This window comes from Lucilia sericata, unplaced genomic scaffold (assembly GCF_015586225.1).
Source record: "Lucilia sericata isolate MDLA Ls3-8-SP2 unplaced genomic scaffold, ASM1558622v1 Contig000350F_arrow, whole genome shotgun sequence".
Lineage (NCBI taxonomy): Eukaryota > Metazoa > Arthropoda > Insecta > Diptera > Calliphoridae > Lucilia > Lucilia sericata.
Genome location: NW_023994370.1, coordinates 308,318 through 330,000, shown reverse-complemented (window position 1 = coordinate 330,000; position 21,683 = coordinate 308,318). Strand labels below are relative to the sequence as shown.

At 32.4% G+C, this 21,683-nt stretch overlaps 3 protein-coding genes across 4 annotated transcripts in view; 1 reads left to right on the top strand and 2 right to left on the bottom strand.

Annotated features, from left to right (window-relative positions):
- The window catches only part of LOC119603969 (GTP-binding protein Rhes-like), a 17,184-nt gene extending 12,983 nt beyond the window's left edge, over window positions 1–4,201 (top strand). For both annotated transcript variants that reach the window (XM_037956274.1, XM_037956275.1), the window contains exons 2-3: window positions 1,428–2,030; window positions 3,645–4,201. In XM_037956274.1, coding sequence (XP_037812202.1) covers window positions 1,563–2,030; window positions 3,645–3,977 — 801 coding nt within the window. In that variant the 5' untranslated portion in view covers window positions 1,428–1,562 and the 3' untranslated portion in view covers window positions 3,978–4,201. The remainder of the gene's footprint in view (window positions 1–1,427; window positions 2,031–3,644) is intronic.
- A 3,662-nt stretch (window positions 4,202–7,863) lies between these two features.
- LOC119603981 (transient receptor potential cation channel protein painless-like) lies at window positions 7,864–10,787 on the bottom strand. Its single transcript, XM_037956289.1, has 3 exons — window positions 10,679–10,787; window positions 10,431–10,613; window positions 7,864–10,374 (listed from the first exon to the last, which is right to left on the bottom strand). The coding sequence occupies exons 1-3, from the start codon at window positions 10,730–10,732 to the stop codon at window positions 7,939–7,941; spliced, it is 2,673 nt and encodes an 890-aa protein (XP_037812217.1). The 5' UTR covers window positions 10,733–10,787; the 3' UTR covers window positions 7,864–7,938.
- A 7,130-nt stretch (window positions 10,788–17,917) lies between these two features.
- The window catches only part of LOC119603968 (transient receptor potential cation channel protein painless), a 37,754-nt gene continuing 33,988 nt past the window's right edge, over window positions 17,918–21,683 (bottom strand). Inside the window, exons 4-5 of the mRNA XM_037956273.1 lie at window positions 19,690–21,681; window positions 17,918–18,738 (exon numbers count right to left, since the gene is read on the bottom strand). Of these exons, the coding sequence (XP_037812201.1) occupies window positions 18,199–18,738; window positions 19,690–21,681 (2,532 nt within the window). The 3' untranslated portion in view covers window positions 17,918–18,198. The remainder of the gene's footprint in view (window positions 18,739–19,689; window positions 21,682–21,683) is intronic.

Below are 21,683 nucleotides of genomic sequence, written 5' to 3'. Positions count from 1 at the left end.
ACTAACTAACTAACTAACTAACTAACTAACTAACTAACTAACTAACTAACTAACTAACTAACTAACTAACTAACTAACTAACTAACTAACTAACTAACTAACTAACTAACTAACTAACTAACTAACTAACTAACTAACTACTAACTAACTAACTAACTAACTAACTAACTAACTAACTAACTAACTAACTAACTAACTAACTAACTAACTAACTAACTAACTAACTAACTAACTACCTACCTACCTACCTACCTACCTACCTACCTACCTAACTAACTAACTACTAACTAACTAACTAACTAACTAACTAACTAACTAACTAACTAACTAACTAACTAACTAACTAACTAACTAACTAACTAACTAACTAACTAACTAACTAACTAACTAACTAACTAACTAACTAACTAACTAACTAACTAACTAACTAACTAACTAACTAACTAACTAACTAACTAACTAACTAACTACTATCTAACTAACTAACTCATTGTTTTTTAATGTAAGTTTTTGCTGGGAAGTGTTTAAAATTTGCTATAAAGCCTTAATTTTCAAACGCATAATACTCCCCCCTGTATAAGTAGAGGTGTATGATGTAAAATTTTTAAATGAAACTATAAAAATGCTTATATAATTATAAATTAATTGCATATTATTTATAATTGAATTATACTGTAACTTTTGCGTAACAAAAAGTTTCCAATTTGGTTTTTTTTGGTGTGAGTTGTAATTGGAAATACACAAACATTTAAGTTTAATAGCCAAGGACAACAGTTTAAAGAATTTTTTTAATTTTTAAAGTAAAGTTTATATCAATTGAGTAGAAAGACATTTTGCTTAGTAGTCAAGCTTCTTGCTTAAAAAGCACTTTTCAGTGCCTTATAAGCGTTTGCCTAAATATCACCCATTACTTTAGTAGCATAACTCTTTACTTCTCAATTACAATTATTTTGCTGGGAGGGTATAAACTCTAGCAGCAAATAACTTTTAACGACTTATCAATATTTTATTTAATTAAAAAACTATTATTTACCTTCATTTGTTCATTTTGCATTTTTTATATGAAAACAGTTGGTGCATTATATAAATGGCTTGACTGTGACTTTTATTACGTCCGATTTTTAATTATCTTTATAAATAGAAAAAACGAATGTCTGAAAATGTAAAGAAAACGATGACATAAAAAAAATTTATGTAAACATAAAAGCCGCAGGTCAATGTTAGCAAATATTAAAAAAAAAATAAATATCCTTAAGAAATGAAAAAGAAAACCACAAAGTGTTTTTAATTAAATTTATACTTAAAACATTAAACCATAGTAAACATATCTTAACTGCAAAATATTTCTTTAAAAAACCATATTTAAGAATATGAAATATAAAGCAACAATAATTATAAAAAAAATCTACTTCTTATCATATTTCTAGTCTAAAACAACAACTTCTTGACAAGTTAAAGGAAAAAAAAACACATTACTTGCAAGCAACAAAGACAACAAGAATTGTATGTGTCAATCAGAAATTGCATTAGGAAAGACTTAAAGAAAAACAAAAACTTACAACATGCCGGGTCCCTGTCAACGTCTCCGTTTACCCTCCCTAACATCTGTACTTAAGTCAACGACGCCGCGTGCCAACAGTGCAGACTACCCCTCATCGACGCCACCCAGTAAACGCAACAATTCCGCCATCAATCATCACAGTACCGGTTCAACGACACATCTGATGCGTAAACAACAGCATCGTGTTGTGGTCATGGGTGCTGCTAAAGTGGGAAAAACTTGCATCATTTCACAGTTTCTCTATGATAAATTCTATCCACGTTATAAACAAACAGTCGAACAATTGCATCGTGCTGAATATGAATTACCCGATGGTTCGGCGCTCACTCTTGATATTCTCGATACTTCGGGTTCTTTTGAATTTCCAGCAATGCGTACGTTGTCCATAACGACGGGTGCTGCTTTTATATTGGTTTATGCAGTTGATGATATCGAGTCTTGGTATGAAGTGGAGAGATTACGTAATATGGTAAGGAAAATTTATAGCTTTGATAGAGAAAAGGAAATTATAAAGAATTTAATTAATGTGTTTATGGAGTATGGAAAGTTTAGTGATTAGAGTAATTTTGTTTAGTACAGTGGGTTAGATTTAAAATGTAAACAGTCGGATTCTGAACTAGTGAACAGATTCAGTAAATAACTATTCTAATTAAGACTGCAATCATCAGCTCAGAGTGAGGCTTTAAATTTTTAACTCCTAGACTCCAATAATATCTAGTTTAGCTCTAGATCAGTTCTAGTTCAGTTCCAGTTCAATTCTAGTTCAGTTCTAGTTCAGTTCTAGTTCAGTTCTAGTTCAGTTCTAGTTCTAGTTCTGTTCAGTTCTAGTTCAGTTCTAGTTCAGTTCTAGTTCAGTTCTAGTTCAGTTCTAGTTCAGTTCTAGTTCAGTTCTAGTTCAGTTCTTCTAGTTCAGTTCTAGTTCAGTTCTAGTTCAGTTCTAGTTCAGTTCTAGTTCAGTTCTAGTTCAGTTCTAGTTCAGTTCTAGTTCAGTTCTAGTTCAGTTCTAGTTCAGTTCTAGTTCTAGTTCAGTTCTAGTTCAGTTCTAGTTCAGTTCTAGTTCAGTTCTAGTTCAGTTCTAGTTCAGTTCTAGTTCAGTTCTAGTTCAGTTCTAGTTCAGTTCTAGTTCAGTTCTAGTTCAGTTCAGTTCTAGTTCGGTTCTAGTTCAGTTCTAGTTCAGTTCTAGTTCTGTTCTAGTTCTGTTCTAGTTCAGTTCTAGTTCTGTTCAGTTCTAGTTCAGTTCTAGTTCAGTTCTAGTTTAGTTCTAGTTCAGTTCTAGTTCAGTTCTAGTTCAGTTCTAGTTCAGTTCTAGTTCAGTTCTAGTTCAGTTCTAGTTCAGTTCTAGTTCAGTTCTAGTTCAGTTCTAGTTCAGTTCTAGTTCAGTTCTAGTTCAGTTCTAGCTCAGTTCTAGTTCAGTTCTAGTTCAGTTCTAGTTCAGTTCTAGTTCTGTTCTAGTTCTGTTCCAGTTCTATTCTAGTTCTATTCTAGTTCTATTCTAGTTCTATTCTAGTTCTGTTCTAGTTCTGTTCTAGTTCTGTTCTAGTTCTATTTTAGTTCTATTCTAGTTCTATTCTAGTTCTGTTCTAGTTCTGTTCTAGTTCTGTTCTAGTTCTGTTCTAGTTCTGTTCTAGTTCTGTTCTAGTTCTGTTCTAGTTCTGTTCTAGTTCTGTTCTAGTTCTGTTCTAGTTCTGTTCTAGTTCTGTTCTAGTTCTGTTCTAGTTCAGTTCTTGTTTAATTTTAGTTCAGTAAGTTGGTACCACTGTGCAGTACGTCTTGTAGTTTCTAGGATTTTATAGTAAACTAAAAAAATGGAGACTATTTATTTGAAATAGAATACTTTTATGATATAAATATAGTATATATGTACATATGAACGTATCTGTAGAATCACGTTAACATTTGTATTTATATATTTTATAGGGAAAAAGTGCAAATTAATTAAAGTAACTGAATACTTTTATTACAATATTGTGAATTTAAATAATACACATACACACACACACATCTACTTTATCTAATAAATTCTGATAAAATTTCATAAAATTCTCAATGACAAAGGAACACTTTTATTCTTCTTACATTTAAGATCATCAAACAAAAAGGTATGAAACCACCCATTGTCGTTGTTGGCAATAAAATCGACATTAATGACTGCGAACGTCGTCAGGTGGAGTATGAAGTCACCGAAATGGTTGTATGTGAAGACTGGCGCTGTGGTTATATTGAATGTTCAGCCAAGGAGAATACGGGCATAGTGGAGATATTTAAAGAGCTGTTGGTACAGGCTAACATACGTTATAATTTAAGTCCGGCTGTAAGACGACGACGTCAATCGTTACCCTCCTTCACCTCGGCCAAGGGCAGTAAAAGTCCTTCACATCGTGGTGTACTCAAGAGGCATTCATGTACCATGACTTAAATGAATGAAAGCACGAATATGATAATTATAAATTTGTATTAATAGAAGTACATATGTATGTATGTATAATTAAGGATTTGCATTTTAGATATTCATGTATGTAGATGAAATGAATGAAAGAGTTTTATTGTGAATGAGTGTGCATGACATTAAGTTTATTAGTAAAACAAACTATATAACAAACAATTAATAAGACAAATAATTAAAAAAAATATATATTTAAAATAAACATTTTTAAATAGTTGTTATATGTTACATACAAATATAGAAATAAATTTATAGTTAATTTACAATATGTGTTTGATAAATGAGTTTTTTCATTGCAAATGTTAAGAAAAGACTTTTTTTAATTACGCACAAATAGTTTTTCTGTTTGTATTTAGCCATTTCAGTATTTTCCATGCTTAAGTGGTCCATAGAGACGAGTGCTGTCTTTATTTTTTAGCTTAGATAAAAGTGGGCGGACCAACAGCAGTGGGCGTGGGAGCTTCTATATCAACTTGATACAAAATTTTGTGTATTAGAGAAACTATAGCCACTAAAATCTTTAAATTTTTGTACGAATAACTTTACAATTAATATATTTATTTAGAACAAAAGTGGGAGGATTAAGAATAATGGGTGTGGCACTCCCCTCATAGAGAGAAAAGTAATAATTTTATATATGTAAACGGGAAATTGTTAGAAGTATAATAATGAAATGAGTAGCATTACTATTCCTTCAAGTACATATTAAGTACCTTAAAGGGCATACCATTAGTAGTGGGCGTGGCCTCCCTAAATATTAAAATAATGGACATTATATTAGAAACTACGACAAATTCGCAAAGCACACTACACATAGCCGGTATAACATAAAAAGGTATTCTTATTTATTATCATTAAACTATTAAAAAAGATGCCACGCCCATTTAATAGATTTCGACCATTTTAAGGAATTCTAAATACGTAATGTTTCTGAAAAGAAAGCACATATATAAAACATATAATATCCAATTTGAAATACAATTCAATATTGTTTTTTAAGATTAATTATACAAATATTTTTAAACCCGATGTGTTTTAGATAAAACACCAACAAAATTTGAGATTTACAATAATGGCTTAAGCCTCATGGAACCTATAAGTATTTAATGCTAAAATTTGATTAGTATAAGTTATTTTTTAAATAATTTTTATATATTTAGATTATTAATTTAAGAGCATTATACATATTATGATACGTTAAATAATGTTTTGTTATTTTAAGAAAACAAGGTTTTATATATAAATATAATTAATTAAAATAAAAATTTCGATAATTACATGCTATAGCAAACTAGAAAGGGCTTTCAGATTCGGTGGATATTTGACGATATTTGAATTTATATATTTTTTATGCGCTACCTTTAAATGTACCTAAAATTATAGAGAAAATGGAGGCGATTCACTTTATTTAGCTAACCAAAATATTCGGTATGAAAACTCATTCGATTGCGTTAATTTGACTTTTGGTATTCTAGTAGTTCGGTTACAGGTTTAAGAAAATATATAATTGATAATATTATAGATCGTCTCTAACAACCAACGATATTTCCTTGCGAAATCTTTAAACCCTGGATCAATAATAGTTTTTTAACTAAATAATAAATAATGATTGCTATATTTATAATAAATACAAACAGGTTCTAAAATACCTATTTTAAAAACAAACAAAATAGTATATATTTTATTGGTTTAAATTTAAAACAAGTAAGCATAATATATTCGGTTATGCCGAATAAGATACATATTGCTGTAATTGCTAACAAAATAACACAGATTCATAAGTATAACCAAAAAGGGTGTAAACTGAGAAATCTTTAACACCAAAATCTTGACACTACCCTGCAAAAAAGTAATCTTTTTATGAAAATTAGCAAACGCAGTGGACGTATACCCGTGGACTGTTATTTCTACAACAGAAGAACTTACATAACTCCTTACTAGCAAGCGATCATGGTAAGTACTTGCCTCCAATGTCATCATTTTGTTAAAATAATGAGTCACAATGCTATTGCAAAAAGTTAGTTAATTAGTTAGTGTAGTTAGTTAGTTAGTTAGTAGTTAGTTAGTTAGTTAGTTAGTTAGTTAGTTAGTGTAGTTAGTTAGTTAGTTGTTAGTTAGTTAGTTAGTTAGTTAGTTGTAGTTAGTTAGTTAGTTAGTAGTTAGTCTAGTTAGTGTTAGTTATTAGTTCGTTAGTAGTATTTAGTTAGTTAGTGTTACGTTAGTTAGTTAGTAGTGAGTTAGTTAGTTAGCTAGTTAGTTAGTTAGTTAGTTAGTTAGTTAGTTAGTTAGTTAGTTAGTTAGTTAGTTAGTTAGTTTTTAGTTAGTTAGTTAGTAGTAGTTAGTTAGTTAGTTAGTTACGTTAGTTAGTTAGTTAGTTAGTAGTTAGTTAGTTAGTTAGGTTAGTTTAGTTAGTTAGTTAGTTAGTTAGTTAGTTTAGTTAGTGTTAGTTAGTAGTAGTAGTTAGTTATTAGTTAGTTAGTTAGTAGTTAGTTCGTTAGTTAGTTAGTTAGTTGTTTAGTTAGTTAGTTTATTTAGTAGTTAGTTAGTTAGTTAGTGGGAGTTAGTTAGTTAGTTAGTTAGTTAGTTAGTTAGTTCGTTCGTTCGTTCGTTTCGTTCGTTCGTCGTTCGTTCGTTCGTTCGTTCGTTTTCGTTCTTTCTTCGTTCGTTCGTTCGTTCGTTCGTTCGTTCGTTCGTTTCGTTCGTTCGTTCTTTTCGTTCGTTCGTTCGTTCGTTCGTTCGTTCGTTCTTTCGTTCGTTCGTCGTTCGTTCGTTCGTTCGTTCGTTCGTTCGTTCGTTCGTTAGTTCGTTTCGTTCGTTTTCGTTCGTTCGTTTGTTCGTTCGTTTCGTTCGTTCGTTCGTTTAGTTCGTTCGTTCGTTCGTTCGTTCTTTCGTTCGTTCGTTGTTCGTTCGTTCGTTCGTTCGTTCGTTCGTTCGTTCGTTCGTTCGTTCGTTCGTTCGTTTCGTTCGTTCGTTCGTTCGTTCGTTCGTCGTTCGTTCGTTCGTTCTTTCGTTCGTTCGTTTCGTTCGTTCGTTCGTTCGTTCGTTCTTCGTTCGTTTCGTTCGTTCGTTCGTTCGTTCGTTCGTTCGTTCGTTCGTTCGTTCGTCGTTCGTTCTCGTTCGTTCGTTCGTTCGTTCGTCGTTCGTTCGTTCGTTCGTTCGTTCGTTCGTTCGTTCGTTCGTTCGTTCGTTCGTTCGTTCGTTCGTTTCGTTCGTTCGTTCGTCGTTCGTTCTTCGTTCGTTCGTTCGTTCGTTCGTTCGTTCGTTCTTCGTTCGTTCGTTCGTTCGTTCGTTCGTTCTTCGTTTTCGTTCGTTCGTTCGTTCGTTCGTTCGTTCGTTCGTTCGTTCGTTCGTTCGTTCGTTTCGTTCGTTCGTTCGTTCGTTCGTTCGTTCGTTCGTTCGTTCGTTCTTTCGTTTCGTTCGTTCGTTCGTTCGTTCGTTCGTTCGTTCGTTCGTTTTCGTTCGTTCGTTCGTTCGTTCGTTCGTTTCGTTCGTTCGTTCGTTTCGTTCGTTCGTTTCGTTCGTTCGTTCGTTCGTCTTCGTTCGTTCGTTCGTTCTTCGTTCGTTCGTTTCGTTCGTTTCTTCGTTCGTTCGTTAGTTAGTAGTTAGTTAGTTAGTTAGTTAGTAGTTAGTTAGTTAGTTTAGTTAGTTAGTTAGTTAGTTAGTTAGTTAGTTAGTAGTTAGTTAAGTGTCGAAGGAATGGCGGAAGGACTAGCCTAATCTATCAGTATATCGATTGCGGTACTACCATATATTACGGTTGTTACAACATTACAACAAACGTAAACCACCCTCTCCTCTATGGGTTAGGGTATCACCTTTGCAAAAAAAAATTTTGAAATTTAGAGTCGAAAAATAACAATTACTATATAATCGATATATAACCATTTTATTTTATAAAATTTCTTTACAATTTTACTCTCTTAAGTACACTGATCTACTTCTTCCGAATTTGAATTTTCAAATATTTTATAATTTCATTCAGTTGCTCCTCCATCGTATCCAAACGATTTTCTATGGTTACATTCGATTTCTTTTCCAATATTGCCATGGCCTGGTTCACCGTTCTCTCATCAATCCTCGAACATCTGTCAGTAAAACCACTAAAACAACAACTTAAATACTTGTTCTTTGCAAAAATATCACTATTGTCATCCTCATCCTGTCCGTCTATACTAATCGCTGTACGCGTTATAGTTGTAGTAGTTTCACCACTATTCATATTTTGCACTCTATTTTGTAGTTTTAAACCGAAAATTTTATTTTTATCATTGGGTAATATGGAGATTTGAACATCGGTCGTGTAGTCGGGAAAGAGATTAGAGAAAATTCGACATATTGAACGTATGGGTTCACGTTTTAGTATAAACGAAAAATTAAGATTTTTCTTGTAAACAGCTTTTTCATAACGCGACAAAAGATGGGTGCGACAGATGATATCATTGATTTCAGCTTGATCCTTAATGGCCTGTGTATCGCTGACCGCTAAACCATTAAGAAGATTGAAGAGAATAATGGTCATAAAGAATACAAAGGAGAGAAACAGCAAACGGGTATAATCAGTATCCAGCTTTAAGCTGCCGGCATCAAATTCTCCAGTAAACATAACAATGGTTTTGGAAAAGGCCAGCAAAGGTTCCGAGAAACTATGAAACTTTTCTTCAGGGTCTACGACCTGTTCATTGCCAATTTTGATGTAGAAACACAGGGTAAAAGTGAATACAAATATGGAATAGAAAAGAAAACTTTTGACAAAACTTTTGCAAACAGCTTCCAGCATTAGCATATGGGTGGATATAGAGGAGATGGGCAAAGAGCCCACCAGTAAAAACAGTTCATAGGCCAGTAGTAAAATACAAGCCACCGCTATGTTACGTTGCAAATCATCGCTTTTTAGATCTTTACAAGTCAGCAGGGAGAGTATTATTAGCAATATTTCTAAATAATTTGTTATGGATTTAATGTATTTCCAAGGAGCCATTAGCACTTGCAAACATTCTCTGGTGATCAGATAAGAAATACCCAAATATGAACAATAAAGTGTTATTTTTTCAGCATTTTCTTTATCAATGTTGCGCAGTTTCAAGATCATATGTGTAATAATGGAGGCGGCAAAGAATAAATAGGCCAAGAAATTTATATAAAAAACCAGAGACAGTTTATGCCACTTGAGGAACAATATGCTGGTTATAACTGGATGTTGCAGCAAATAACGATATTCTTTAGTTTCGGCCATAAAGGAAATGGGCGCCAGAACCTCTTTCAATTGTTTCTTTTTCTTTTGCTGGGAATTCATAAAGTTCTGAAAACTTATAATTATTTCATAGCTTTTATCACCCAACTTATCGCCGTTGGAGGAGACACAGTCATCTAAGTGTTCCTCCCATACCGAGGGACTCATGCCATTTAGCGGCAATTCCTGGAACTTATTTTCCATACTAATGCAAGCTCCTCTTTTTAAAAGTTCTTTTATCGCTTTATTATTATGATATTTAACGGCATAATGTAGAGCTGTGGATTTGCTGAAATCGGTAGCATTTATATCGATTTTGTCCGATTCCAGTAGTACCGTAAAACATTTCCAATAATTGCAAAATGCTTGCGAGGAAGTTTCATTTAATTTGCAAACAATATTAATTAAGGGATTATCCTGAGCACGAAGTTTTATATCGGGTTGTTGTAAAAGCTTTTCCAAAGCACACCAATTGCCATAAACCCAGGCTATTTCTATGGGTGTATTGCTATTGTTATTGTTTCTTATACTTTTATTATAGTCCACACCATTGGCTAAAATCATATCAAAAGCTCTATGGGCTCCTGTTTCGATGGCTGCTACTAATAGTTCCACCTCTTCGTCTTGGCTAGTGTGGCGTGAGTTATCAGCATATTGTTGTTCAAATACTTCCATATTACCATTTCTAATAAGACTCAGAAGAGAACGAAATGTTACTACATTTTTATCCTTTTTTATGGGCAATTCCATGAGTGGGTATTCCGTTTCTAAAATTCCCCTTAATTCGCCCTCTCGATAAGTATCGATATCAATATCGGCTAGCGAAATAAACATTTGTATAAGTTCGTACTTTTGCACATCATTAATTTTATGATTCTTTACAATATTATGCAAAGGTGTCATTTCTCTTTGATCGGGTATATTGGGTGAGGCTCCATAGCGCAATAAAACTTTTATACATTCTATTACCTTAAAAGCATTTTCGTTATTAAGATTTTTAGCCAAAGAGTTCAAAGGCGTTAAATTAGAATATTTGTGATCAACTTTAACACCAGGCGCTATTAACAGCTCCTTTAGGTTATCAGGATCTCGGGAATCGGTGGCAAAATTCACCGCCGCTTTGTTATAAAAGCTATTGATCTAAAACGTATTTCAGATAAGCATAACATAATTATAAATCTTAACTAAAAACTTACATAATTAGGATCACAGCCAGAGCTTAAACATTCCTTAATAAACTCGGAGCAACCTGAAGTTTGTAAAGCTTTCTCAAAAATGCTTAAATTTTGCTCATCCTTCGCCAAAGCATTGGCACCAATACTAAGAGCCGAACGAAATTCAAATAAATCGCGATTAATTAAAGCCTTCGAGAGTTTAATCTGGGAATATGCAAGTTTATTATAAAATTCTCAATAAATCTAGAAGCTATTCTTCTTAAACTCACTTGAGGATCAGCCAAACAGCCTGTCATATCAACAGGTTTATAATTGTTATCCATTTTGTAAAATTTACAACAAAAAGTATTTTCTTATTAACTGTAGCAGCTGTAGAATTGAAATGAAATAAACTATTGCAAATTAGATGTCTTTGCATTTATCGCCGAAGGCTTAGTAATAAGTTGTGGTGAGAAAGTTTAAAATTAAATATTATTTGCTGTATATAAATAATTCAGAGATTCACGATTAAACGATTTGTTAGCAGATGTGTTCAGATGAAACAAAAAAGTTGTATTTTTTTGTAAAATGAACATTCATAGGACTAAAATTAATATCGCGACATGTATTTTAACCACAAGTTTGTCGTGGATAATCTGACATACTTCCATTCGGAGATTACTTGATAGACCTAGAAAGTTGTTCTTAATCGTAGGATGATGTTTACGATGGTTACATTTCAAGAATGCAAAGATGAACTGAACTAGAACTGAACTAGAACTGAACTAGAACTGAACTAGAACTGAACTAGAATTGAACTAGAACTGAACTAGAACTGAACTAGAACTGAACTAGAACTGAACTAGAACTGAACTAGAACTGAACTAGAACTGAACTAGAACTGAACTAGAACTGAACTAGAACTGAACTAGAACTGAACTAGAACTAAACTAGAACTGAACTAGAACTGAACTAGAACTGAACTAGAACTGAACAAGAACTGAACTAGAACTGAACTAGAACTGAAAAACAATGAAAATCTCTAATCACTTCTAAATCCCATAAAAAATTAATTTTTGATTGAAAACACAAAACTGCGTTTTTCTTGAAAACTATAAGAGATACAACAAAAACAATGAAAATCTGTGATCACTTCTAAATCCCGTGAAAAATCTATTTTTTGAGTGAAAACATAAAACTGCGTTTTTCTCGAAAACTATAAGAGATACAGCAAAAACAAAGAAAATCTGTGATATAAGAGATACAGCAAAAACAATGAAAATCTGTGATCACTTCTAAATCCCATGAAAAATCGATTTTTTGAGTGAAAACATAAAAGTGCGTTTTTCTCGAAAACTATAAGAGATACAGCAAAAAACAATGAAAAATCTGTGATCACTTCTAAATCCCAATAAAAATCGATTTTTTGAGTGAAGATATATAAGGATACAGCAAAAACAATGAAAATCTGTGATCACTTCTAAATCCCATGAATAATCCATTTTTGAGTGAAAACATAAATCTGTGCTTTCTCGAAAACTATAAGAGATACAGCAAAAACAATGAAATTCTGTGATCACTTCTAAATCCATGAAAAGTCGATTTTTTGAGTGAAAACATAAAACTGCGTTTTTCCTCTAGATACAGCGTTTTTCTCGAAAACTATAAGAGATACAGCAAAAACAATGAAATCTGTGATCACTTCTAAATCCCATAAAAATCATGTTTTGAGTGAAAACATAAAACTGCGTTTTTCTCGAAAACTATAAGAGATACAGCAAAACAATGAAAATCTGTGATCACTTCTAAATCCCATGAAAAATCGATTTTTGAGTGAAAACATAAAATGCGTTTTTCTCGAAAACTATAAGAGATACAGCAAAACAATGAAAATCTGTGATCACTTCTAAATCCCATGAAAAATCGATTTTTGAGTGAAAACATAAAAGTGCGTTTTTCTCGAAAACTATAAGAGATACAGCAAAAACAATGAAAATCTGTGATCACTTCTAAATCCCATGAAAAATCATTTTTGAGTGAAAACATAAAACGTTTTTCTCGAAAACTATAAGAGATACAGCAAAAAAATGAAAATCTGTGATCACTTCTAAATCCCATGAAAAGAGATTTTTTGAGTGAAAACTTAAAACTGCGTTTTTTCTCGAAAACTATAAGAGATACAGCAAAAACAATGAAAATCTGTGATCACTTCTAAATCCCATGAAAAATCGATTTTTTGAGTGAAAACATAAAACTGCGTTTTTCTCGAAAACTATAAGAGATACAGCAAAAACAATGAAAATCTGTGATCACTTCTAAATCCCATGAAAAATCGATTTTTTGTGTGAAAACATAAACGTGCGTTTTTCTCGAAAACTATAAGAGATACAGCAAAAACAATTAAAATCTGTGATCACTTCTAAATCCCATGAAAAATCGATTTTCTAAGTGAAAAACATAAAAGTGCGTTTTTCTTGAAAACTATAAGAGATACATCAAAAACAATTAAAATCTGTGATCACTTCTAAAATCCCATGAAAAATCGATTTTCTGAGTGAAAACATAAAAGTGCGTTTTTCCTCGAAAAACTATAAGAGATACAGCAAAAACAATGAAAATCTGTGATCACTTCTAAATCCCATGAAAAATCGATTTTTTGTGTGAAAACATAAAACTGCGTTTTTCTCGAAAACTATAAGAGATTCAGCAAAAACAATGAAAATCTGTGATCACTTCTAAATACCATAAGAAATCAATGTTTTGAGTGAAAACATAAAAGTGCGTTTTTCTCGAAAACTATAAGAGATATGCAAAAACAATGAAAATCTGTGATCACTTCTAAATCCCATGAAAAATCCATGTTTTGAGTGAAAACATAAAACTGCGTTTTTCTCGAAAACTATAAGAGATACAGCCAAAACAATGAAAATCTGTGATCACTTCTAAATCCCATAAAAATCAATGTTTTGAGTGAAAACATAAAACTGCGTTTTTCTCGAAAACTATAAGAGATACAGCAAAAACAATGAAAATCTGTAATCACTTCTAAATCCCATGAAAAATCGATATTTTGAGTGAAAACATAAAAGTGCGTTTTTCTCGAAAACTATAAGAGATACAGCAAAAACAATAAAATCTGTGATCACTTCTAAATCCCATGAAAAATCGATTTTCTGAGTGAAAACATAAAGTGCGTTTTTCTCGAAAACTATAAGAGATACAGCAAAAACAATGAAAATCTGTGATCACTTGTAAATCCCATGAAAAATCGATTTTTTGAGTGAAAACATAAAAATGCGTTTTTCTCGAAAACTATAAGAGATACATCAAAAACAATGAAAATCTGTGATCACTTCTAAATCCCATGAAAAATCAATGTTTTGAGTGAAAACATAAAACTGCTTTTTTCTCGAAAACTATATGAGATACAGCAAAAACAACGAAAATCTGTGATCACTTCTAAATCACATGAAAAATCCATGTTTTGAGTGAAAACAGAAAACTGCGTTTTTCTCGAAAACTATAAGAGATACAGCCAAAACAATGAAAATCTGTGATCACTTCTAAATCCCATAAAAATCAATGTTTTGAGTGAAAACATAAAACTGCGTTTTTCTCGAAAACTATAAGAGATACAGCAAAAACAATGAAAATCTGTGATCACTTCTAAATCCCATGAAAAATCGATTTTTGAGTGAAAACATAAAAATGCGTTTTTCTCGAAAACTATAAGAGATACAGCAAAAACAATGAAAATCTGTGATCACTTCTAAATCCCATAAGAAATCAAGTTTTGAGTGAAAACATAAAAGTGCGTTTTTCTCGAAAACTATAAGAGATACAGCAAAAACAATGGAAATCTGTGATCACTACCAAATCCCATGAAAAATCGATGTTTTGAATGAAAACATAAAACTACGATATTCTCGAAAACTATAAGAGATACAGCAAAAACAATGAAAATCTGTGATCACTTCTAAATCCCATGAAAAATCGATTTTTTGAGTGAAAACATAAAACTGCGTTTTTCTCGAAAACTATAAGAGATACAGCAAAAACAATGAAAATCTGTGATCACTTCTAAATCCCATGAAAAATCGATTTTTTGTGTGAAAACATACAAGTGCGTTTTTCTCGAAAACTATAAGAGATACAGCAAAAACAATGAAAATCTGTGATCACTTCTAAATCCCATGAAAAATCGATTTTTGAGTGAAAACATAAAAAGTGCGTTTTTCTCGAAAACTATAAGAGATACAGCAAAAACAATTAAAATCTGTGATCACTTCTAAATCCCATGAAAAATCGATGTTTCTGAGTGAAAACATAAAACTGCGTTTTTCTCGAAAACTATAAGAGATACAGCAAAAACAATGAAAATCTGTGATCACTTCTAAATCCCATGAAAAATCGATTTTTGAGTGAAAACATAAAACTGCGTTTTTCTCGAAAACTATAAGAGATTACAGCAAAACAATGAAAATCTGTGATCACTTCTAAATCCCATAAGAAATCAATGTTTTGAGTGAAAACATAAAAGTGCGTTTTTCTCGAAAACTATAAGAGATACAGCAAAAACAATGAAAATCTGTGATCACTTCTAAATCCCATGAAAAATCCATGTTTTGAGTGAAAACATAAAACTGCGTTTTTCTCGAAAACTATAAGAGATACAGCCAAAACAATGAAAATCTGTGATCACTTCTAAATCCCATAAAAAATCAATGTTTTGAGTGAAAACATAAAACTGCGTTTTTCTCGAAAACTATAAGAGATACAGCAAAAACAATGAAAATCTGTGATCACTTGTAAATCCCATGAAAAATCAATGTTTTGAATGAAAACATAAAACTGCGTTTTTCTCGAAAACTATATGAGATACAGCAAAAACAATGAAAATCTGTGATCACTTCTAAATCACATGAAAAAATCCATGTTTTGAGTGAAAACATAAAACTGCGTTTTTCTCGAAAACTATAAGAGATACAGCCAAAACAATGAAAATCTGTGATCACTTCTAAATCCCATGAAAAATCGATTTTTTGAGTGAAAACATAAAAATGCGTTTTTCTCGAAAACTATAAGAGATACAGCCAAAACAATGAAAATCTGTGATCACTTCTAAATCCCATAAGAAATCAAGTTTTGAGTGAAAACATAAAAGTGCGTTTTTCTCGAAAACTATAAGAGATACAGCAAAAACAATTAAAATCTGTGATCACTTCTAAATCCCATAAGAAATCAAGTTCTGAGTGAAAACATAAAAGTGCGTTTTTCTCGAAAACTATAAGAGATACAGCAAAAACAATGAAAATCTGTGATCACTTCTAAATCCCATGAAAAATCGATTTTTTGTGTGAAAACATAAAACTGCGTTTTTCTCGAAAACTATAAGAGATTCAGCAAAAACAATGAAAATCTGTGATCACTTCTAAATACCATAAGAAATCAATGTTTTGAGTGAAAACATAAAAGTGCGTTTTTCTCGAAAACTATAAGAGATACAGCAAAAACAATGAAAATCTGTGATCACTTCTAAATCCCATGAAAAATCGATTTTTTGAGTGAAAACATAAAACTGCGTTTTTCTCGAAAACTATAAGAGATACAGCCAAAACAATGAAAATCTTTGATCACTTCTAAATCCCATAAAAAATCAATGTTTTGAGTGAAAACATAAAACTGCGTTTTTCTCGAAAACTATAAGAGATACAGCAAAAACAATGAAAATCTGTGATCACTTCTAAATCCCATGAAAAATCGATTTTTTGAGTGAAAACATAAAAATGCGTTTTTCTCGAAAACTATAAGAGATACAGCAAAAACAATGAAAATCTGTGATCACTTCTAAATCCCATAAGAAATCAAGTTTTGAGTGAAAACATAAAAGTGCGTTTTTCTCGAAAACTATAAGAGATACAGCAAAAACAATGGAAATCTGTGATCACTACCAAATCCCATGAAAAATCGATGTTTTGAATGAAAACATAAAACTGCGATATTCTCGAAAACTATAAGAGATACAGCAAAAACAATGAAAATCTGTGATCACTTCTAAATCCCATGAAAAATCGATTTTCTGAGTGAAAACATAAAAGTGCGTTTTTCTCGAAAACTATAAGAGATACAGCAAAAACAATGAAAATCTGTGATCACTTCTAAATCCCATGAAAAATCGATTTTTTGTGTGAAAACATAAAACTGCGTTTTTCTCGAAAACTATAAGAGATTCAGCAAAACAATGAAAATCTGTGATCACTTCTAAATACCATAAGAAATCAATGTTTTGAGTGAAAACATAAAAGTGCGTTTTTCTCGAAAACTATAAGAGATACAGCAAAAACAATGAAAATCTGTGATCACTTCTAAATCCCATGAAAAATCCATGTTTTGAGTGAAAACATAAAACTGCGTTTTTCTCGAAAACTATAAGAGATACAGCAAAAACAATGAAAATCTTTGATCACTTCTAAATCCCATAAAAAATCAATGTTTTGAGTGAAAACATAAAACTGCGTTTTTCTCGAAAACTATAAGAGATACAGCAAAAACAATGAAAATCTGTGATCACTTCTAAATCCCATGAAAAATCGATTTTTTGAGTGAAAACATAAAAATGCGTTTTTCTCGAAAACTATAAGAGATACAGCAAAAACAATGAAAATCTGTGATCACTTCTAAATCCCATAAGAAATCAGGTTTTGAGTGAAAACATAAAAGTGCGTTTTTCTCGAAAACTATAAGAGATACAGCAAAAACAATGGAAATCTGTGATCACTACCAAATCCCATGAAAAATCGATGTTTTGAATGAAAACATAAAACTGCGATATTCTCGAAAACTATAAGAGATACAGCAAAAACAATGAAAATCTGTGATCACTTCTAAATCCCATGAAAAATAAATTTTTTGAGTGAAAACATAAACATCCGTTTTTCTCGAAAACTATAAGAGATACAGCAAAAACAATGAAAATCTGTGATCACTTCTAAATCCCATGAAAAATCGATTTTTTGAGTGAAAACATAAAACTGCGTTTTTCTCAAAAACTATAAGAGATACAGCAAAAACAATGAAAATCTGTGATCACTTCTAAATCCCATGAAAAATCTATTTTTTGAGTGAAAACATGAACATCCGTTTTTCTCGAAAACTATAAGAGATACAGCAAAAACAATGAAAATCTGTGATCACTTCTAAATCCCATGAAAAATCGATTTTTTGAGTGAAAACATAAAACTGCGTTTTTCTCAAAAACTATAAGAGATACAGCAAAAACAATGAAAATCTGTGATCACTTCTAAATCTCATGAAAAATCGATTTTTTGAGTGAAAACATAAAAGTGCGTTTTTCTCGAAAATTATAAGAGATACAGCAAAAACAATTATAATCTGTGATCACTTCTAATTCCCATGAAGTTCTAGTTCACGTGCACTAGAACTGAACTAGAACTGAACTAGAACTAAACTAAAACTCAACAAGAACTTAACTATAGCATGAAGGTATCAAAAAAAAAAAAACAGACTCATACATTTATTAGTAAATTTATTCATTAAAATACAAAAGCATTTTAAACATAATAAAAATTTAAACAAATATTTATCTTAATTAGTAGTACAGTTTTTAAAATTAGACAGTTTAACAAGTATTTATATTTAAAAATAAGTTCCAGTAAATACTGAGTAAATACAATTTATGTTCGTAAAAATTACAGTTGGTGACAAAAAATAAGACATAAGTTAAAAATTATTCCAAACTCCGTTTCCTTCATTTCTTAGTGATATTATTTGTCGTTATTGTTCTCGGCAACTATCTCGCCTGCAAATCCTGCAACACCTCAAACATTTTCTCCAATTTTTGTTCTATATTATGTAAACGTTTCTCGGTACTTTGTACACGTATTTGTTCTTGTATTGACAATGATTTCTTATCAATTACCGCCATGGCCATCTTTACCGTACGTCTATCCATTTCAGAGCATTTTGTGGTAATAAATGAACAGCAACAGGGCAGGAATTGCACTGGAGGATCTAAGATTTTATTAAGTTTTTCGTTATCATGATTTGCCAACGGTATAAAGGAATCTTTGTGTACGGACATCTCTTTCATTTCAAAGGTATTCGTTAAAGGTATCAGTACTTTATTGTTGTCATTGGGTAGTATGGCAATTTGTTTGCCAGCTATATAGTTGGGATAGAGATTCATGATGCGTCGGCAAATAGTACGGAATGGTTCATGATTAACTATGAAATTGGCACGCTCCGAACGACCGGTGAGTACCTCTTCGTAGCGTGATAATAAGTTAGTGCGTACTATGATGCCATTAAGTTCGGCTTGTCCTTTGATGGCCTAGAGAGAGAGATTAGAAAATATTTGAATTATTCGTAATTTTTATGATTTGGGGTTATCAGATCAAAAGGTATTATAATATTCTTTGAACTTTCAAAAGTTCAGTTCTAGTTCAGTTCTAGTTCAGTTCTAGTTCAGTTCCAGTTCAGTTCTAGTTCAGTTCTAGTTCAGTTCTAGTTCAGTTCTAGTTCAGTTCTAGTTCAGTTCTAGTTCAGTTCTAGTTCAGTTCTAGTTCAGATCTAGTTCAGTTCTAGTTCAGTTCTAGTTCAGTTCTAGTTCAGTTCTAGTTCAGTTCTAGTTCAGTTCTAGTTCAGTTCTAGTTCAGTTCTAGTTCAGTTCTAGTTCAGTTCTAGTTCAGTTTCTAGTTCAGTTCTAGTTCAGTTCTAGTTCAGTTCTAGTTCAGTTCTAGTTCAGTTCTAGTTCAGTTCTAGTTCAGTTCTAGTTCAGTTCTAGTTCAGTTCTAGTTCAGTTCTAGTTCAGTTCTAGTTCAGTTCTAGTTCAGTTCTAGTTCAGTTCTAGTTCAGTTCTAGTTCAGTTCTAGTTCAGTTCTAGTTCAGTTCTAGTTCAGTTCTAGTTCAGTTCTAGTTCAGTTCTAGTTCAGTTCTAGTTCAGTTCTAGTTCAGTTCTAGTTCAGTTCTAGTTCAGTTCTAGTTCAGTTCTAGTTCAGTTCTAGTTCAGTTCTAGTTCAGTTCTAGTTCAGTTCTAGTTCAGTTCTAGTTCAGTTCTAGTTCAGTTCTAGTTCAGTTCTAGTTCAGTTCTAGTTCAGTTCTAGTTCAGTTCTAGTTCAGTTCTAGTTCAGTTCTAGTTCAGTTCTAGTTCAGTTCTCGTTCAGTTCTAGTTCAGTTCTAGTTCAGTTCCAGTTCAGTTCTAGTTCAGTTCTAGTTCAGTTCTAGTTCAGTTCCATAGACAGCATACTTCTATAGCGATGTAGTTATGTTATAAAAAGCTCACCTGAGTATCGCTAACGGCCAAACCATTGAGTAAATTAAACAGCACAATTGTCATGGTAAAGACAAACAGTAAGAAGAGCAAGTAACTGCAGAAAGTATCGAATTTCAAATCTCCAGCATCAAATTCACCCGTCAACATAACAATAGTTTTGGCCAAAGCACCCAAAGGACTTTTAAACTGACTAAATTCACCATCATCTCCATCGTCATCATCATTACCATCTTTGGCCGCTGAGGAAGTTGCTTCCTCCTTGACAGCATTAATTTCCGGTTTGCCAAACATTATGTAAAAGCATAAAGTGAAAGTAATGACAAAAATCGAATAGAGTAGAAAACTTTTAAGAAAACTACGAAAAACTGCATCCAACATAAGCATATGAGTGGATATGGAGGAAACCGGTAGGGAGCCCACAAGGAAGCAAAGTTCTACGGCTATTAATAGAAAAGTGCAGACAGCTATATTACGTTGAGTCTCTTTATCATAACTGGGCTCACTGCAGGTCATAATCGATAACATAATCAACAAGATTTCCATGTAATTTATTAACGAGCGGAAATAGTTAACGGGAGACATAATGAATTGTAAACATTCTCTTAATATCATATAACAAATACCGATCCAGGAGAATATACCAAAAAGTGCGGCCACATACTCATGCTCACTCTCACGGAATTTCAACATGGTGTGAGTAATAATGGAGACGGCGAAGAAGAGATAAAATAAAAAGTTTATATAAAATATTACCGACAAACGATGCCATTTGAGAAACAGAAAGCTGGTAATGAGGGGATGTTGCAACAAATGCCGGTGATCCCTAGATTTGGCCAGAAATGCTATTGGAGGCATTTCTTCTCTCAGTTGGTGGGCAGATTTCTTTTGTACACTAGAATTCTGAGGCATAAGATTCATGTAGTTGATTAGAATTTCATAACTGTTGTCACCCACTTTAACGCCATTGGAGGTAATGCAATTGTCAAAATGTTCCTCCAAAATCTCGGGATTCATGCCATCTATGGGTAATTCATTGAATTCACTCTTAATGCCAATATAAGCGCCACGCTTTAAAAGTTCCCTAATGGCTTCGTTGTTACGGTACTTAACTGCATAATGTAAAGGTGTGGATTTACTTTTATCCATTTCATTAACATCGATTTTCTCCGAATCCAAGAGGGTATAGAAGCAACGTCTATAGTCACAGAAGTCATTGACAGGCAGTTCATTTAATTTGCGTATGGCGGTTATTAAGGGTTGATCTTCGCGTCTTATTTTCAAATCGTTTTGCTCTAAAAGCTTTTGCAAAGCATACCAATTGCCACAAACTGTAGCCACTTCCAAGGGCGTATTACCATTTAAAACGGCATTATAGTCAACCTCATTTTTCATCAACAAATCAAAAGCCTCATGGGCTCCCCTCTTTATGGCCTCCATGAGCAAAGGTAAATTTTCCTCTTTGGTGGTATTTTTCAAATTATCCTTATCGGATATATTTAATTGATATTCCGGAAATTGTTGTTGAAACTTTTCCATATCACCATTACGTATATGAGTCATTAGTATATCAAAATCAATAGTCTTGCCATCACGCACGGGGGGTAAACTAAATTCGGCATAGTCGCTTTTTAAAATAGTTCTCAATTCGCCATCACGATATGTATCGATATCCAAATCGGATTGTTGCAAAAACATTTGTATAATTTCTCTTTTCTTCAAATCAACCAATTTACGATTTTTCACTACTTGATGCAAAGGTGTCATTTCACGCTGATCGGGTATATTAGGAGAAGCGCCATAGTGCAACAACATTTGTATACAACTGGCCACATCATTAGCATTCTCACTGTTGAGATTTTTAGCCAAAGAATTGAGTGGTGTCATATTGGCATATTTGCGATCAACTGCTACGCCTGGATAACGCAAAAGAGCATTCAAGATCTTGGGATCTCTTGAATCGGCAGCATAATTAATGGCAGCTTTATTAAAGTGTTGATTAATCT